At 38.2% G+C, this 19,376-nt stretch overlaps 1 protein-coding gene across 5 annotated transcripts in view; it reads right to left on the bottom strand.

The window, feature by feature from the left end:
- The window catches only part of CLCN3 (chloride voltage-gated channel 3), a 60,314-nt gene that overhangs the window by 21,153 nt on the left and 19,785 nt on the right, over nucleotides 1-19,376 (bottom strand). For 3 of the 5 annotated variants that reach the window (XM_036382621.2, XM_036382618.2, XM_036382617.1), the window contains exons 3-4: nucleotides 1,765-1,922; nucleotides 701-800 (exon numbers count right to left, since the gene is read on the bottom strand). In XM_036382621.2, the coding sequence (XP_036238514.1) occupies nucleotides 701-800; nucleotides 1,765-1,922 (258 nt within the window). Of the gene's footprint in view, nucleotides 1-700; nucleotides 801-1,764; nucleotides 1,923-14,735; nucleotides 14,926-19,376 lie in introns of those variants that run through there. The other 2 variants (XM_036382619.2, XM_036382620.2) reach the window with 2 other exon arrangements.

Below are 19,376 nucleotides of genomic sequence, written 5' to 3'. Positions count from 1 at the left end.
AAGTACTTATTTTGAAAAACTGGGCACAAAGTTTGTGATCATTTCTTACTGCAGGTTTTAGTCACTTCAAACTATACTAACAGAAAAAACAGCAGCACTGCCTGACCACTGGGCCACAAACTATTGGATGGTTTTAGCTGTAAAATCCATTCTAAAATACATTAAGAATGAAAGAGAGAATTGAAGTATAAGTCAACAAACTCTACCTGTTAAAGTCAGTATTTTCTGTGGAAGAACCTCTGTAAAGGTACAACATAAACATATAGCTAAAATTCACTAGTCCATAAACACATGCTTTACAAGGAAGTGTGCTTGCCAAAACTACACATATACCAGAGCTACTTTTACAATCCACACTTCCACAAGAAATCCTACAGGTAAAACCCAAAATTTTACAGAAAAAGAAAACATAAATCTCAATCACAGAATTAAAGAACATTGATAGCTTAGTAGGTGGAAGTTCAATAACTTGAGAAATTCTCTCTAAATTCAGTGAGGATTTTGGTTCCCATCTGATCAGTAAACCCTCACCTCAAAATGGTGAAGCTTGCCAATTGAGATAGTCAACTTTTTTCTTCCCTTATGGAACTGTTGTAGTAGACTGAACCAGCTCTTAGCTGGGTTGGTGGAGAAGAAAGGAAAAACACAACAACTATACTTGCTGACAAATAAGAAAAGAATCCTTTGTGTTTTCATTTACCTGATGCCAAGCCAGTCAATGTGACTACCAACCATCCTGACCATGCATCGTACAAACTTTTTGTCATCTCCCATGCTGATTCTTTCTTCTTGCTGTTAATCTGCAAAGAGTAATCAGTATATACAGTTGTATGTATTTCAGTAATATGAATAATGAAACAAAAAGAAGTATGACATACAAATTGTGTGATGCAAGCAAATAAACCCTCTCCTGAAATCACAAGTGTTCTCCTTGTATTTAGTGCTTCACATAGATAAATCAGCTTAGTTATTCAGACATCAAGCAACTGACAGAGAAACATATATTTGCTTAATTTAAAGAACTAAAATCCAGGAAATACATTATTAGGATAATTAAATACGTTCTGTGGCATACACCTAAACTGTGAATTGTAATATTATTTCCCTCCTATACATTAAATATTTTTGAACTTCAATTGAAGTGTTAGCATACTAATAATAAGCTATTTCATATGATTCAAATTCCAAAACTTCTACTTCAAATATAAACATCTTTATGTTTAGACTAAAAAACATATAAAAGTAAAATAAAATAAAAAACTGGATAATTACCCTAAAGTACTTCTAGACAACTATTATTGTACTGAAAAAGTTGCTATTCTTATTTTATCCTTATTTACTCTGCACACTTAGCTGCAGTGGCAGAGACACTTGTGTCAGTACAAAAGCAATATACATCACATCATGCTTCACTTTTCTGTACAAGTACCACCAAAACCACTATTGTACTATTACAAATACATCTACACTGGAAAATAGCCTTAAATATAATAGCATGAAAAAAATGCAGAACTTTAAAAAAGGTATTTGGGTGACAGGGACCTATTCCCACTCTATTAAATTACTGCTTTTTTTTGAAGTTATAATAATGCTGCAAGACTGCAGGTACCCAGCTAAGCAGTGCTTTTTAAACAGTATTCAAGTAGCTCTAGCTGATGTAACTATGTACATATTTAAAGGACGTGCATATATTTGTATGTGTTACTAAATCAGACCTTAACTCCAACATCCAACCAAAAAGGTTTTATTATTTATCTCAAGTACCCGTCTATGCCGTTCTCTGTCTTTGCACTTCTCTCGAACCCAGTCAATGGTATGGAAGTCATCGTATGTTCCTACTCCAGGAATTGGCTCATCCAGAAGGTCCAGTAAATGTGTTGAACTGTTGATATTTCCTCCATTTGTCATTGTATAATGAGTTCCTGCAGAAGAGAAACACAGGAATCAATTAATTCTGTGATAAATTAAGTATTCAAACTGTGTTCATAGCACAGAAATTTATGAAGAAGTAATTAAGACACCTTCCATACTAAGCATATTGTATTGTCATTTAGGTTCTCCCAGTGCTGCATGCTACTCCTCTTTACTGTCATTCAGCTGTAAGTTAAATTTGTGTATTAGTGACTTTGTGTTTCCAGCGGTTAAATAGCAATGTCCTAGTCAAATTATTGTTCTGTTTTGTGTGAAGACTCCAGAAAAACTTCAATAGAAGCAAGTGGAAAAAAAGAGCAACTTTGACACACATTTAACTTGAAGTTTATTTCAGTCTATGAACTACCAGAGGAAAACCTGTTTGTACAAATACAAAGCAAGGATGATTAGCTAGAAAGTTCACAGTACCTTCATTTGTAACCAGTAATTTCTAAATATACATTCTATTGATTACCAATCTCTCCTACACATCTAAACCAAACCTAAAATACATTATTAACCTGATTGCAAATGCATCTAAAAAGCAACAAGAAACCAAACAAATACTTGTATTTTGTTTTTATGTATTTTTTTCAGGTAAATTACAAAGCAGTCCTCGGTAATGAAATTGGAAACATTGTATAAAGAAAATATCTTCTGCTAATTTGTCATCACTAGGTAGTTTCTTCCCAAGCAGCTTGCAGAGCAACAGCCCCACGAATATTTACTGCACTGATCAGAATAAGAAGAGCAAGAGGGGGGTACTGAGAAGTTTTCCATTTTCAAAAGTGATAAAATAAAGTTTTCACTTTTTTAAGCTTTCAAATGTCATAAATTCTATAATATATCAGCTTTTTTTCTTAGTCCTCACTTGTTTGATTACGAACAAAATATTTTGCCCAACAATATACAGCACACCACAGTAATCTCTATTCATAAAGACATAGGCTCAAGTTGACCAAGATTTCTATCACTTCAGATAGACACCAGAACTCATTTCAGGGTAGACTGACACTGGGATTTTTAGACAGGTGGGGGGTTTTTTAACCTGGGGTGGGTTTTTTGGGTTGTTTTTGTGGTTTGTTTGTTTATTTCCAGGCTTCTTTAATTGAGCTTCTTGGTATTGTCATCAGAAATTTCCAACTAACCAAAAACCAAAACTAACAAACAAATAGCTTGTCAAAGGATCTACCTGTAAACTTCCAAATGCTATAAATGCTGAATTCACCAGCCCAAGCCCTCATAATAACTCACAATTGCATTTAAACATTTAAACAAAGTAAAATGTGTCTTTTCCCTTTACAAATGTGAATTCTAAGATCTAGAAGAAGCAGTGTGACACCTGGCATTACACTATGACCAAAGAGGTGCCTCAGTCATCCATTGCTTAAGAGGTCATGTTGACGCCTACTATAACATATTGTTTACTCAGACATTTTCTTAGTGGTGAAAGACAAAACAAGAAAATAATACAAAATTCATATTAAGACAAAACACAATTATAATTTTCAAGATACACAAACAACTATTATTACAAATTCTATAAAGATTAGAAGAAAAGTACAGAAAACAATGCAAATGTAGCAGACAGTTCCCCAGTAACACCAATATTGTTCTCTTACGTGAGCCTGGCTGCCATCTTTACCTTAATACCTTTTTCCCCAGTCTATGCCATGCTAAATTCCCCCTCATCTATTTCCCATAGCTAAGCCCTGTAAATCTCTTCCCAAAGCTGCTGCTAGTCTCTCTTAAAGAGATGTAAAGAAGCATTACCTATGCTTCAATTAATAAAAGACTAACAACAATTTAAATCAGGTTTGCTAATAGAGGTGATTGTGAAAACTTTGCTTTAGGATAAGGAATTCCATTCCCTTGCCACTTCCAATTCTCCTAACTAGAAGTCTAAAATACATGTCTGGATAGCTGAAAAGGCAAGGTGATCTTGTGGAAAAGATACTAACAAAATTCACAGTGTGATAACTAGTTTAGCTCTCAGAATTAAGAGAGTAACAGAATCCATTATTAAAATATTATTTTTGCATTAAATCAGCTTCCTCTGGCAAAGCAAGGGGACATAAATTAACCTCACCCACAGCTTAATTATTAATCTCCTACAAAGCTCCAATGTGATGACACAGTTTCCTGAACCTGAGTGAGTAGGGTTGGGCAAAAGCTTGTCTTTGCTCTGGAGGAGTTGGTTTTATGCCCTGCTATAAATGAAGCAGCACCTAACTACAAGGAGCATGCAATCCTATGCCACAGAAGGCAAAGGAAAGTTGAGAGTTATAAATGAATCACAAACAGTAAAAGATTATTTTATGCATATAACAAGGTGCTAAATTGGAATTCCCACCAGGGGATTATCAGAGATGCTATCATCAGATGGCACTAAACTAATTGCACCTGACCCACAGCAGAACTTGGAGCAGATTACAAATGATGATGGTCATTGTCTAGATACAGTAAAAATCCCACTGAAACTATGTCACATTCCTACTTTGCCAACAGTTGCTGGCACACGAAATACTGGAATATAAGTGATTATTGTATGATGGGGAAGAGACACAGAAGAAGATATGAAGCTGAAGAGGAGGTTTTGTTGAATACAGAGCTGCCATGAGTGCCTGATGCAACAACTGAATAGCTGTAATCTTGTACCAAGTGATAAAACAGGCAGCAGTGAGCGTGGTAGAAAGGCTTCCTTAGAGGACCATGAAGAGGACACCTCTACAAAATCTGCTGCTCGGTATCTAAGATACAGAACTCTGAGATAACATTCTCCTGCTAGCATTATGATCTATGCAGTATACAACTATTCTAAAGCAGATGTTAGAGAAAGATACTTTTACTAAGACTCAACATTTTTCCAACCTCTCTACCCTTCCTTCTCTAGAATTTCACACAGCAAGATGCTCCTTCCAGCTATGAAGATAATGATTCTCATCAGCATAAATGCACAAATTCTCACTATTTACTCCCAGTTCCAAAGTCTCATTAAATGTATTTTCAATGCAATGTTAAAACCCTTACCAGAACACAAATATTTCATCACAACATTCTAACCATCAGGCAGGAAATCATCATTACCTAGATAAATTGTAGAAATATTTCCCCTTCCGTCCTCTCCCTCTTCCCCACTCCTGAAGTTTCAAGATGCTTTCACAGGCTACGTGCTTTTCACCACAACAGAAGCAGTTTTGGTCTTAAAAACCACAACAAGCACTTAGCATACCAGATGTATAGGTATAGCTTCTAGCTATGATAAGAGAACACTTCTAAAGTTCGTATGAGGACACCCAAGCCATTTTGGAGCTGTAAAGAAAGTAAAGCCTTTTTGTTACATATGAGTTTGCTTAAGTTTTTATGAGATTGGAAGGTAATGGTAAAAGTGGCATGCAGAACTTTAATTAGTACTGGTATTCCAAACTAACCCATGTTACTAGAGAGAGGGAAACAGTAGATTGATGTTTTCAGAGACTTAGTACAATTTGTAAGAATCCTTATAAAGCAAACATAGTCACTATACACTTTGCAAAAATAAGGCAAAATCACAGAATAGTTTAGGTTCAAAGACCTTAAAGATCATCTAGCTCTTGGGCAAAGACACCTTTCACTAGACAGGTTGCTCAAAGTCCCATCCAACCTGGCCGTGAACACTTTCAGACATGGGGCATCTACAGCTTATCTGATGGGCATCCTGTTCCAGTGCCTCACCACCATCACAGTAAAGAATTTCTTCCAGAATCTAATCTAAACCTCCTCTCCATTTGAAGCCTTTCCCCCTCATCCTGTCACTATGCACCCTTATAAATAGTCTTCTCCATCCTTCTTGTAGGCTCCTTTCAGGTACTGGAAGGCAACAATTACATCACCTCAAAACCTCTTTTCCAGGCTGAACAAACCCAACTCTCTCAGCCTTTCCCCATAGGAGAGGTGCTTGGTGTCCCTCTGCTGGACTTGCTCCAACAGGTCAGTGTCCTTCCTGTGCTGGGGAAGGACAGCATTCTGCTCCTCAAGAGGAGAGGAGCAGAATCCCTCCCTGGCCCTGCTGCCCACCCTGCTTTGGATGCAGCCCAGGACATGTTTGCCTTTCCTGGCTGCAAGTGCACATGGCCAGGTCATATCCAACTTCTCATCCACCAACACCCCATTGCACTTGGTCTTGTTAAACATCATAAGATTCCCATGGGCTCACTACTGGAGCTTGTCCAGGCCCCTCTGGATGGTATCCCATCCTTCAGGAGTGTCAACAGCACCTCTTTGCTTGGTGTCATCTACAGATTTGCCAAGCATCACTCAAGCCCTTCACCTATGTCATTAATGAAGATAGTAAATAACACCAGTCTCAATATGGACCCCTGAGGGACACCACTTGTCACTTATCTCCGTCAAAACTCTGAGCCATTTATACCCCTACCCTCTGGATGTGACCATCCAAGTAATTTCTTATCCATCTAGTGGCCTGTTCATGAAATCCATCTCTGTCCAGTTTAGAAAGAAGGATGTTGTGGGGGCCCATATCAAAGGCTTAAGAGATGCCCAGATAAATGATATCTGTAACCCTTCCCTTTTTCACTGATGGAATCACTTTCCCATAGAAGGCCACTGGGTTAGTCAGGCAGGAACCTTGCTGAAGCTGTGTGGCTATCCTGAATCTCAACACGGAACTGCTGTGAGCTGTTGCAATCACAGACTGCAAGCTTATAGACAGTAGGCTTCTAGACAATAAAAGCAACATGCTTCTTCAGAAAAAGGAAACTCTTTTGGGGAGTCAGTCACTCTAAGTCTTAAATGAACTACCTTCTAGAAAGGCAGCTGACTTTTGTTATCCTTCCATGCATATAATTCCAAGCCTTGAGCACAATCCTTTCTCAGCAATCAGCTCTGGTATTGCGGAAGAACTGTTTCAACTGAAGTTGTTAAAAAAAAATGTGCAACATTAGAAGAAAAAAAACTGTAATAAGTACTAAGGTTAGCAGTTAAACACTGTACTTTGGGACACCTGATGAGAATGAAGGACAAGAAAAATAAAAATGCTACACAAAAGAAACCAGAAGAAAAGTGGATTCCAACACCATAAAAAAATCTTTTATGTCTGAAGAAGTGAAGGATTTTTTTCTTCTTTTTTTTTTTTTTTTAATTTTAATGAGAACATAAAAAATGCAATCCAAAATTGCTTGAGAAGATACTATGTCTGACAAAAAACCAACAGTCCTTACCATGCTGCTCTCCCACATTTCCCTTTGAACGTGAAGTTATACTCAGTGGCTGTTGGGTCCCAAGACTGATCCAACTTCCTGCTTTGCCTAGCTAGTTTCTGCCAATGGAACCACCAGGTAAAAAAATTAGAGATTTTGCTATACTCACAGAAGCTGCTTTATATACCAGGATTCCTCCCTGTCTTTTGTCCCTCGTTAAGGCAAGAAATATCTCGTCTTTCCTATTTTATAGGTGTGCCTCATATGAGCGGTATTCAATCTTGATTGATGTTGGAACTATGATAAACATGACAGAAAGCTGATTTATGCAGGTTACACACAGCAATTTTGAGGCAGTGCACAGTATTTTTAAAAGCTGCCTCACCTCCTGCAGGAGTAATCCTATACAGCTTTGTCTTTCTGCAACACAGGAGATTTCTTTCGAATTTGAAAATAACCCTGGAACAACATGCAGCTGATGAAAAATGTGTTTTTAAATGAAAAATACCTGGTAAGTTTATAGCTAATTTATTTCACACAAGAAAGGGGTTTAAAAACATGCATGCTGCTCCAGATTCATGCATTACTGTTCAACAATCCTCCCCAACTCTTTCCTTGTAGGCTGTGTTCCTTCTTTTTTCATGAAAATAATGGGAAGAGAAACATTGAGATTTAAGACAAATGCTACATCCTGCATAGTCAAACGATGCACGACAGATTTTTCTGTGGTAATCCACCACGTGATTATCTGAACAATTACCCAGGATCACCTAGAGAACAAATCCCCACAGCTACACCCCCGCAGGAGAATAAGGTACAGAACTGAGACGTGAACAAGCTTCTCAAGAGGGTGGCTATCAGAGTTAACAAGGGACCATAATCTTATGATAAAGCTTAAGACCCCTTCTATATGCTACACAGCACATGACATCCATCTTCTGAAGGCACATCACAAAATACGCCATTGTCTCAAACTGAGCCTATATTACCTTATTCCATTTTAAGAAATGAGACATGTCCCTCTTGAGACATAATTACACAGTAAGACTGAGCTGATCTAATTGACTGCAGGCACACAAAGAGTAGATCTTGCTACCCCTATTTCTCCCCGCTGTTCTTGGACACACATTCCCACTCTCACCCTTGGATCAGCTCTGTCACCCTTGATCTGACTGCACAGTAAACCAACCCAACGTGCTGATCAAACTAAGCAGACAAACTAACAACAACAAAAAAAAATCTGCCATTATAAGGAACTGGAATCAAGTTTCTGTGCTGCTGGAGAAGAAACAGAGCCAGTGCATGGGCAAAAACTGAGAGAATAGATGGGGAGCAACAAGTTCAGCCCCTTCCACAGCAACGAACTGTCAGACTAGTTATCCTGAAATACATAAACGCACCCTTGGGCTCTTGTTAGATTTTAATTATAACTTTCTGCTGGAAACAACTCAAAACTATAAATATTAATGTCCAGACATCATAGAGTAACATCTATTTCACAGAGCTCAAAAATCCCTAAGGTTTAGAAACATTCCAGAGTTGTGAAAACAACAACAGATAAACAATGCCAATGCTGTATTCAATGGCAAAGCAATAACAGGACCTAATTTCTCAAAGGTATTTTTCTACAAGCTATGTAATTGTCAACTCTTACAGCAAGAATAGTTGGTGCTGCTCACCCATCCCTTTTTCTAAACAACGCACAACTACATAGCATTGCCTCAGCTGCTGTTCTTATGGCTGACAGCAGTGCAACATATCTCCTTTGGGCTACTCCCAGTAGTGTGAAAGGAAGAAGGAAAAAAATAAACGCGCTTCTGGGAGTGAAAATGAAGTTAGTCAGATTACAGTAAAGGCTGAATAAGCTCCCCCTGACATGACCATCCAAATCTGCTGAGTGTTAAAATCAGCAGGGGCTGCAGCTTTCCAGAGGCCAGGTTCTAATCCAAGGCTTTGCTTCACCCGTGTGTCCTTGGGCATTAGGTGCCAAGGGGAGTGGAGGCAGGGAAGCACCCTGTGTGCAACGCAGGCTGGAAGGATCACTTACGCTTGTAACAAAGAAGATTTGTATACACAAGGCATGTGTGAGCGCCTCAGCTTCTTTCTGTCGCCATATTCAGACCTCAAAGTATGAGGCTTTCAATTAAAAAGACAAGAAACAATCATCAGTTTATTTTAATTTGTCTGTAACCACTCAAAAAGAGTCATGAAGTACTATTTCCTTTCCTGGCTAGAAGCAATTTTTACATTTCAGATCAGAAGCACAGCACAAAATGCCAGTGTTATTTGCTGCTGTTGATGATTACTGATCTTAAAGTCTTTGTAATCAATTCATACATTCTACTTGCAACTTTGAATTTTCAGCATGTCTCTTCAGTTAGCTCTTCTAACTGCATCAAAGGCTTTCAAACAAAAACTGGTCTCTGCATTACAATCAAAATGCATTTAAAATTGACACAACTATATATACACAAACAAAAAAAATCAGCTGGGAAAAAATCTAATAAATGGGAAATAGGAAGATATGGAACAAGTTTTGAGGAACAAGGATAAGTTGCACTATTTACCAAAGTACTGCATGATAATATCATCTGCTCCCAAATAGGTCTGGGTTTAAAAATAATCTTTTAAAAAGTAGGAGTGAAAACAAGTTCAATACTAGCACCTCTGAGTTAAACCAAGACTTTTGAAGATTTGTGTCCACCACAAATGAACATAGGGGAAAAAAAAAAAAAACCCAAAACCAAAAAAACCCTGGGCTTTGATTTTTCACTTTAGGTGAAACAAACATTTCTGTTTCTATGATGCAGAACCAAAAAAAAGATTTACTGCTATAGATTTCTTTTCTTTTGTAGTCATAAAGGCAGATGTACTATGTTTATTTAATTATGTCTATGATGAATAGTGACTTCAGATATGCAAGTGAAAAGCTATTGAGATCCTCCCACTACTAAATTTACAACTTATATTTAAGATGAATAATGAGGAAGGAGATGAGAAAAATAGAAGGTATAAAAATATATAGAGTTAGAAAAAGCAAGCATTACAAAAGGGAAGTTATCTATGATCTAACAATGACCAAGGCCATCAGAGTCAGAATGCCAGAAATTTAGATAATTAGATTTCAAAGTGCTGCTGCTGCATTTCCATAAGAGCAACTTACTTATATGTTGTTTTAGAGGGCAAAGACAGGATTCAGCAAAAATAAGAATTCTGTTAATATGATTATCCCAATCAGAGCACATTCAGGCCCAAGGAGGGCATAATCTTGGTCTGTTTATTAGCTTTCTAATATCTCAAAATAAAAATACATCAAAAAATTATTTCCAAAATTGAGAAACATATTCACAGAGAACCTTACCAGTTATACAGCACATGCAGATAACCTGTAACTACCTAAATGAACTGCATTTACATCTGACAGTACTTCATGTTAATCACCAAAGTCAAATATGCTAAACTCATAATTGAAAATCCTTATCCCTCTTTTATACAAGGAACCTAAAAACAAAGCACAGCAGAAATACAGTGCCATAATTACACTGAGTTTCTCCAAGTTAGGTTTTTTCTCCAAGTACTTAAAGTTAGAGAATGATAATAAACTTGACCACATTTTCTGTTGTGAGCATGTAATTAATCTAGAAAAATAATTTTTTAACTCTCACTCGGCAACTAATAAAATTTCAGGGTCAAGCTCTAGCTCTGAACATGTGTACACAACTTCCTTACCCATTTATTTCAAAGGTCACACTGGTATTGACTTATTACTAATTCTTAAACATAAGAGGACCTTAACCAGAAATGCAGCCTAAAATGCCAAAGTATAAGTTTTATCACTTAAGAGCATCTGAACTGGCTCAATATACATCTGACTCAAAGTCTTCCTAGGCTATTATTAAACACTCTGCCCCACAGTTTATAGTAACAGGTGAGGCTCCAGGTGGCTGAGAGGTTTCCCCTGTTACTATCAGTATTTTCTAAGCAAGAGAAGTTGCACCTTTATGGCTGGGGCCTGGTGTATGATAAATGAAACAGTGACTTATTTTATCTCCCAAAAAAATTAGGTTTATGAAAACTAAGCCATCAGTACATCTGGCATGTTTTTAATACATGCAGTTTTCACATCTCCTGGCTACTGACTCTATCAGAGATTATTAGTGAAAGAAAATTTCATTAATTTTGCTTAAGGACTTCCAATTTCTTAAATCTAAGACATGTTTATGTATATGCAGAAAACAACTAGGAGTCAACAAAGCCTGTGCCTACTTAAGATAAAGTCTTGCTTGATCTGGTAGCCTGGCCACTATACATGTTCTGCTGTTGCTCAGATTTCAAATTTTTAAAGTGGGGTAAAATTAATGCTTATTTAGGAATAATAAAAAGAGGGTCAGGGGTAAGAGAATCAGTGTGAGCATGAATGTGAATGACTGGAAGACAAGCAAGGTACTGATCATTCTGAACTTTCAAAAGGGTCTAGGTAGTAAAAACGATGCAAAGATAAATCTGAGGGCAACACAAGCAATTTATTTACATATGTTGTAGTATATGGTTTGGGATATGAAAAATTCTTACAAAAATGTACATGCCAGTTAATTGGGATATATGCAATCCTACATCAGAACTTTTAAACCGTTTCTGAGAAGTAGTATTTTTAACTCTTATTTAGTAGAGAATGGAGCAGAAGTGAACTGTGTTCCTGAATTTTTATTTGTGTGTCAGGGAGGATAAGTAGGTCTGGAATGATGCATTTGGTATCACATAAAAAGAAATATTAGGACAGCACAAGTCAAAGAAGCTCCTGGTAAGAAGTATTCAATAATATCTGTTTAGCTTTCTTTTTTTTTTAGAGACAGTAGTGAGTAATCAACATAAAAGACAAATACAATTAATAAATACATTTTTTTTAATTTTTTCCATTTGATGTTTAATCGTGTACTTGCACAGGGGAAAAAATCATCTTAATGCAAGCTAACAGATCAGGCCTTTAATAATAATGTATTATAATACTTTGTATTTCATCTCACTGAACATTAATGAAGGTCGTTAATTAAACCTCAAAGACCCCTGCTGATTTAAACAGTCATTTTATAATTGCTGAGGTACAGCTACTTTGGGTGAGCCACTGCAGTCAATTAGTGCAACAAATGCTTTGATGTTACACAGCAATTTTGCATGATGTGAACATTACTCTGCAGGACATATGAGTTGTGAGTATGTGAATAAGGGGGAAAATCACCAGCCTCTAACAATTAAGTCTGCTTTCTTGGAATATCTTTACCCATGATCTCTGAGCTTGTTATCACAATGCTGTGAAATCTACATGAGAGGAAAATAAAAATCTTGGTAGCACACAAAGTAATGTGAAGAATTTACTTTCAATTTCTGGTTTTGTCTGCTAACATTTTGAGCTTTATTTTAATAGCTGAATCACAAAAACAGAGTACTGTGACGTTGTAAACCAGCAGGAAATACTCACAAATTTTGGTTACATCTATTCAAACAAACTGGTCTGGAGTCATCTTCTTATGAGACATATTGTTGTGGTTTGATAAGCACTTGAAAAATTCAGAATTGCAAAAGATTTTGGTAACACTATTCAGGTCTTGGATTTTTTTTAATCTAAACTCACTAGAGCAAGCCCAAAAAGCACAAGTAACATTTGTTTTGAAATATAGTATTAGAATATGGGAAGCACAAGCCCTAATAGAATTCTGTGGAACTGCAAAATGGACAAGTCACAACTGGGAATTGTTTTGCTGGCCCCCAGCAGTGTCACCACAATGGAACTACTAGCTGAATCCTCCACAGCCTTCATTACAGTATTTGCAAACATTATGTTTAACAGCAATACTCCAGTGTGGCACATGCCACTTTGCACTGCAAATATCTACTTTTTGTATTGTAAAAATCAACTAAAACCTGTTATTTTCCGTACAGCTGATCACATTTCCATGTCTAACTATAACTGCAGAGTCTGAAAGTGTCATGTTAGGACTGTTTTGCAGTTCTCATATTTAAATCTATCACAAATCTAAACTCACAGAATGGTTGAGGTTGGAAGGGATCTCTAGAGGTTACCTTGTCCAAACCCCCTACTCAAGCAGGGCCACCTAGAGCTGTTTTCCCAGGACCATGTCCACATGGCTTTTGAATATCTCTGAGGAAGGAAATGTCACAATCTGACCTGTTACGGTGCTCAGTAAGAACCTGTTTGCAGATGTTCAGAGGACACCTCCCATGTTCGTGTTCGGTCTGTGCCCATTGCCTCTGGTCCTGTCACGGGGCACTGCTCAGAAATGCCTGTCTGCGCCTTCTTTGCACCTTCCCTTCAGGTATTTATATTCAGCCTTGATAAGATCCCAAATTCACGTTTTGCAAATCTTTTAAGAAAACACTTGCCTCAATTTCTCAGAAGTGGTTCTAAAATCTGACTTAGGTAGTGTAAAATTTGCTTGTCTAAAATAAACTGCATTGTAACTTGTTGATGTTCTTAAGATATGCTGAAAAACATTCTAAGAACCATAAAAAGACAACAAATAACCTTCAATGTAAACTACTAAAAAACAGATAAATTGTCAGATAAAAATAAATGAAAATAAATTTATTTACAGAAGTAAGAGTTTGCACGGACATGCAATACAATAAATTACATGTAGAGAAAAAAATCATTTTATGTAAATCATCTCTCTATTCTCAGCCTACCTCCTCTCTAATGCTTACACCAGCAGCTATAAATGTTGATAACTTTCTAATTTTAGATTGCCCAATTTAAACAAAAGTAGGAATTCACTACATTTATTGTTTTAAATACCACATTGTGACCATCCAATCCAAACAAGAAAACATACTTATATTCTCATAATTTGAAGGCATAACTTCCATTCCTGCTACACCTTCTCAGAACAAATTAAAATTTTACAGAAGGTATAATGCTTTGAATTTACAGTGAGAAACAAAATATAAGCTCAAAAGAGGATTTTTTCCCCCTGAACACTGATAACACTTTTCGTTCTAGATCTGCTTCCTTACAAGCAACAGTGTAAAGAACCTCCCTCTAAAGTACCAGTTCCTTATGAGTTCATCAATATTTGCTGAGCTGACACATGACCATTGCAGAGCTTTCCCTTGGCATAGCAAAGACGGCAACAACCAGTCAAGTCTTAAAACCAGGTACGGAAACTTCAAAGCCAGACAAACACTGTTCCTATTCATGCTAGTGGAAGGCAGGTAAATATTCTATTTAGTAACCCTAGCTAATTTGATCGTAGTCAAAGACAAGCACAGTTTTTGGAAGGTTTCTTTTTCTCCACGAGATGGCTTTATTGATTTAAAAAAACACACACACACAAAAACCCGGGAGGGAGCGAAAGGCAAGCCTGCCACATATCGAAGATGGAGTCACAGGGTGATGAGATGCGAAGCAGGACTGATCTGCCCGCAGAGAAAACAATCCCTGACAACACAGGAACCAGCCAGAACTGAATTCTCCTCCCACAAAAGGCATCGGGCAGGCGAAAAAAAGCAGTTCGATAATTAGCAAGCCTTTACGTCCCCGTTTCAAACGCGGACAGCACTCCTGCACGTACAGCTATGCAAACAAGTAACCCAAACGCCAACCCGGCATACCTCGTTTATGCAACTCCCGGAGCGGAATGCCGTCTCCTCCCCCTCCATCGTAGGGCAAATACGGATCGGAAGAGACATCCATGGACGTGACGAACGCGAGGCCCGCCTGCCGGCTCAGGAGGGCCGCGGCATTCCTCACGCAAGGGCGGCCGCGGGGGCCGCTGCCATGTTCGGCCGGGCCCGGCCTGCGCCGCCGCCGTGGCTCTGCAGCGCCGGGCTCTGCGGAGCGGGCTCGGCCCCGCCGCTGATGTCAGCGCGGGGCGGCCCCGCCACCTGCGCCTCCCGCCCGCCACACGGACGGACGGACGCGGCTCCGGCCGCACGGCACCGCCACGGCGCGCACGGAGCGCCCGGAGGCAGAGGGCGGAAAGCGGCCGCTGCAGCTCACGGCAGAGCCGGCCCCGCCGGCAGAACGGCGGGAGGGAGGCGATCGCACAGGTGAACCCAAAGCTGCCACCCCGTCAACAGGTGAACGGTGGGGCCCGGCTCAGAAAAACAGGCGAACCTGCCGCGACAGAGCTGCCCGTAGTTCCTGCACCTTCCTGGAACCACGCCCGCTGACGCTTCTAAACACCTATAATCGCATTTTATCTGGAAGGGAAGATTCATGCATTGCTGGGGGCTGGGGAGAAGCCTCCTTCCTAGGCATTTTATTTACTCTTTTCTAACATTAAAATTATTACCTCAAAGGAACAACGTTAACCTGCCAAAAGCCAACCCCTCTGAGCCACAGGATCAGCTCGCCCCACTTTCATCAACCTCCTATGCCCCATTCACGCAGAACTTTCAGTCCTATAGCAGTGACTGACAGATTTGAACATGTGTCATCAAAAAAAATTAAACAAGAATTTAATTACATATCTAACAGAAAAGGAATAGTGTCTCAATTTTTTTTGTGTGTGTGTGATTACTCTGGTATTACAACTGTGTAACATCCATACTCACACTATAAAGCTTGGGGTGGGGGTGGAAGAAAATGTAATAAACACAAGTCCACACTTAGCTTGCATTACTCTACACATTGATAAAATGGTCTGAGTCCCTTAAAAGTCACAGGCTCAAAATAGGCAACAGCCCACATGAATCTAACCAAGGCATTCATGTGATGCATCATCAAGCCGTGGCTGTTACAGCACTGGCAAAGCCCAAGCACTTCAAACAGCCGGGATCTAAAGACAGGAAATCCTACACTGACTGAATGCTTCCATTTGAAACAGATACTATTACACATTGAATCCATATACTATTTTATGTTTAATGTTTGATCTTGTCCGGGTCCTATCTTGCAATTGCTGATAAGAGCAATTGATAAGAAAGCTATTTTACATGAGATTTCCATAGTTGGTCCAGAGGTAATGAAATACATACAGAAGGTATGCATAGTTTTTTCCTTTTTTTCCCCTTCAGCAGGTAGCAAAGTTAAATATATTGCATGCTTACGTCACAAGGTCAGCTTCCACTTCATTCACACAGCAAACAAGGAATTAATGTAATAAACACAAGTGTGTTTTATTGTGTATGCCTTTGCACCTCTGTAAGTGTGAATCAGTTATTTTAGTTTTCAAATGTATTCGTTTCTTAAATAATTTTCTATATATATCCTTAGGGAAAAAATGTCTCTTATAAGCCAATGTTACAAGCTGTGTACTGCAAATGATCATTCTGAGGACAGACTAGGACATAAAGAAATGTTATGTTTACTTCATAGGCTTGTAAATATACTAAATGTTAAAAACTATGTCTCCCATACAAACATTGAGAAAATGCTGGCATCTCTATAGGTGGAAAAACAAGTGAGAAAAGGGGGGGAAAATGAGCATATAGTAAAATACGTTTCAAAATTTTAGACTACCTTATCTCCAAGACAAAGGGAACCCTTGAGCCACAGATACTCAGTTCTAAAGGACAGCTCCGTTTGCTATCACCTATACAAACAAATGCTTTTTTAAGTGGCCTCTCACAAACTTTTTAACAAAAAACCCAGAATCTTTAGGATCTTGCACATGCAAATCTTTCAGAGCCATTATGCATTACCACCATTTATTTTTGCCTGTGAAAAGACAAACCTAAGCACCTCTTAACTTCAAAGTATTCCTATCCCTTATTTCCAGAGAAATACAACAGAAATCCCTGAACATTCTTAATTCCTTACCTCAACAGAACCTGGAAGTAGTCTGTAATCTTATTGTAAGGTTCTAAAGAAAAAGTCATTCACAGCAGGAAGAAATACAACAGTTTCTGTAACCTGAAGCAAGAATTATTACAGAATGAACCGTTAGTGCATTTATTATATGTCGATTATATATGACAACACTATAAATTCAACTTCATACTTGAGAGAATATGAAATAAAGGATATAAAGGACTTGCATGAATAAAGTCTGGAAGATCATCTCTACTTTAGGAGTTTGATGTGGTTACTGAAATTCTGGAATGTCTTAAAACTGATAATAAAAATCAGTCACAGCAAAGAAATGGCTCACTTGTTGGCCTAAACCCGTTCATTAGACTAAGGCAAGTGCAAAATTTCTGCCCAAGACTGAAATCCAGTTTGAGCTGGAAAAGGTGAAGGATATAACTTGTTCAAGAGTATATCTGATCAACTGTGGGTATGAGGGAAAGTCATAACAAGTCGTCTGCAGTGAAAAATAGATGACTTAATATTTGCTACATGAAATTTCAAGAGTCCACCTAATACTAAAAAAGTATTCGGCTTTCAAAGGTCACTGCTTATAGACTGGCTGCCAAGTACGGCCCTTAGTCTACTCTTAAAAAGCAGAGCAGTGATTTTCCCTTCTCAGTTACCAACAGCTTGTGTTATCATTGTTCATACCCATCATCACTGTGTGTATTCCCTTTCCTAAAATACCATGAAAGGTGATTTTAGTTTTTGTGTTGTTTTGGTTTTCTTAAGAAAGAAAGATACTATGCATACTAATGTGATAAGCAGTCTTTTTCTTTGTAAATATCTAAACACTTATGCAATTTAATCTTCCAAATTCCAAATCTACCTTTCTGAAAAAGTGCGTAGCTTGAACTGACAACTTTATATTCCAGAGAGTGTGTCAGTTATTACTGTTGTGAAGTTCTGCAAATTCCAAAATTATAGTCATTCAAATGGTGTCTCTAGCTAACTATGTATTTTGGGTATTACGGAGTACAAAATATTATGAACACTTGTTGTAAGGCCTAAAGCAAGTTTAACAATACCCTTATTTTAAGTGGCTGAGAGCCCCTTCAAATTGCCAATTTACTACATATAACAGCTCACATGTAAACAGCAGGTTTGTATAGCAGCTTGTTTTCCAAATGTCATTGCAGTGATTATAGCCTAGGTCTCAATCCCAGAAATCCTCCATGCCCAAATAACTTCACACCTCGGAGTGCTCCCATTGTTCTCTGCAGGCACATGCTGTGGTTAACCATAACTTAGATGCACCTGTCTTTGCAGAAGTCCATTGTTCTGAAAATACTGGAATGTATGCAGGTGACATGCCTTTAAGGCATACTAAGAATGAAAAAAGGCACTTTTATCCTCTCTCCACACTTTGTCTTTTCCAGTTTAGGGAAAGAATCATATTCAAGGCAAAGTATCTGACAACATAAAAACAAGTCAGAGGTTATACAAATCAGTTACACCCAGGGAAATATGTTTTGAAGGGACAAAACAAGGCCAATGAAAAGAAGGGAAGTACCACAGAGGTATGACAGCCTGCTTACCCAAGCCTGCTGGAGGGAAGACCTTAATTCTGAAGCACTTCCCACCATTTCATATTAAAAGGTAAGCTAGGTTTAAAGAAGACAGCCAAGCACTGTTGCTACATATAAAATGAACATGCTCTTGCTTCTCTCAATTACTTGCTTTGTTTTGGTGACAGACTGTGTAACTTTGTCGTACCAGATAATGAAAATTAAAATCATGTCTTTTATGAAATTACAAATGTAAGTTTTGGGATGCTGAATGGTTTCATCAGCATAAAAACAGATGCCAAAAACATGACTGATAGTTACAAATGTTAGTGTGACTGATGCAAAAGATTTTGGTGATTCTTAACTGTCATTTTCTTTCCTATTATTATTCAAAACTAAAGCTTCTCTTTCAGCAGAGCTAGAAGATAATGTTCTCCTAAAAATGCTACATATAGAGCACTCACCAAAGTAGCTACCATCTTCAACCATTCTAAAAAGAATTTAGCTGATACATACCTTCTCTTGAAGGGGGAGAAAGCATCTGTTTACAACAGAGTGCTCAAAGTATACATAAAATGTCTCAAAACCCTCTGTCCCTCATCATTACTTTTCCTTCCAGCTTCAGTCTCCTACCAATTTCTCCCAATTTCTTCTTTCATTAACCCTTTTCTCAAACCATGCAGCCAAATTCAGCCCAGGTCTAACCCCTCTACCAGACTAACTTCTCTTAATGTTTATGATCTTCCAGTCCCTTCAGCTTTACTTTGTTCATTCTGCATAAAACCATACAACTTTCTCAGATGGGTCACACAGAGCCTTCTATGAGAATATGAAAGATGATAAAAGGACAAGCACCGTTCTCTCAGTTCTAATTCCCAGACATGGTCCAGGATGATATAAAAAGATGCGAGCACAGAAAATGGGGAGGAAAGGAAGAGAGTGAAAAAAAAG

Source organism: Molothrus ater, chromosome 4 (genome assembly GCF_012460135.2).
Source record: "Molothrus ater isolate BHLD 08-10-18 breed brown headed cowbird chromosome 4, BPBGC_Mater_1.1, whole genome shotgun sequence".
NCBI classification, from domain to species: Eukaryota; Metazoa; Chordata; class Aves; order Passeriformes; family Icteridae; genus Molothrus; species Molothrus ater.
This window is presented reverse-complemented; position numbering and strand designations above follow the sequence as displayed.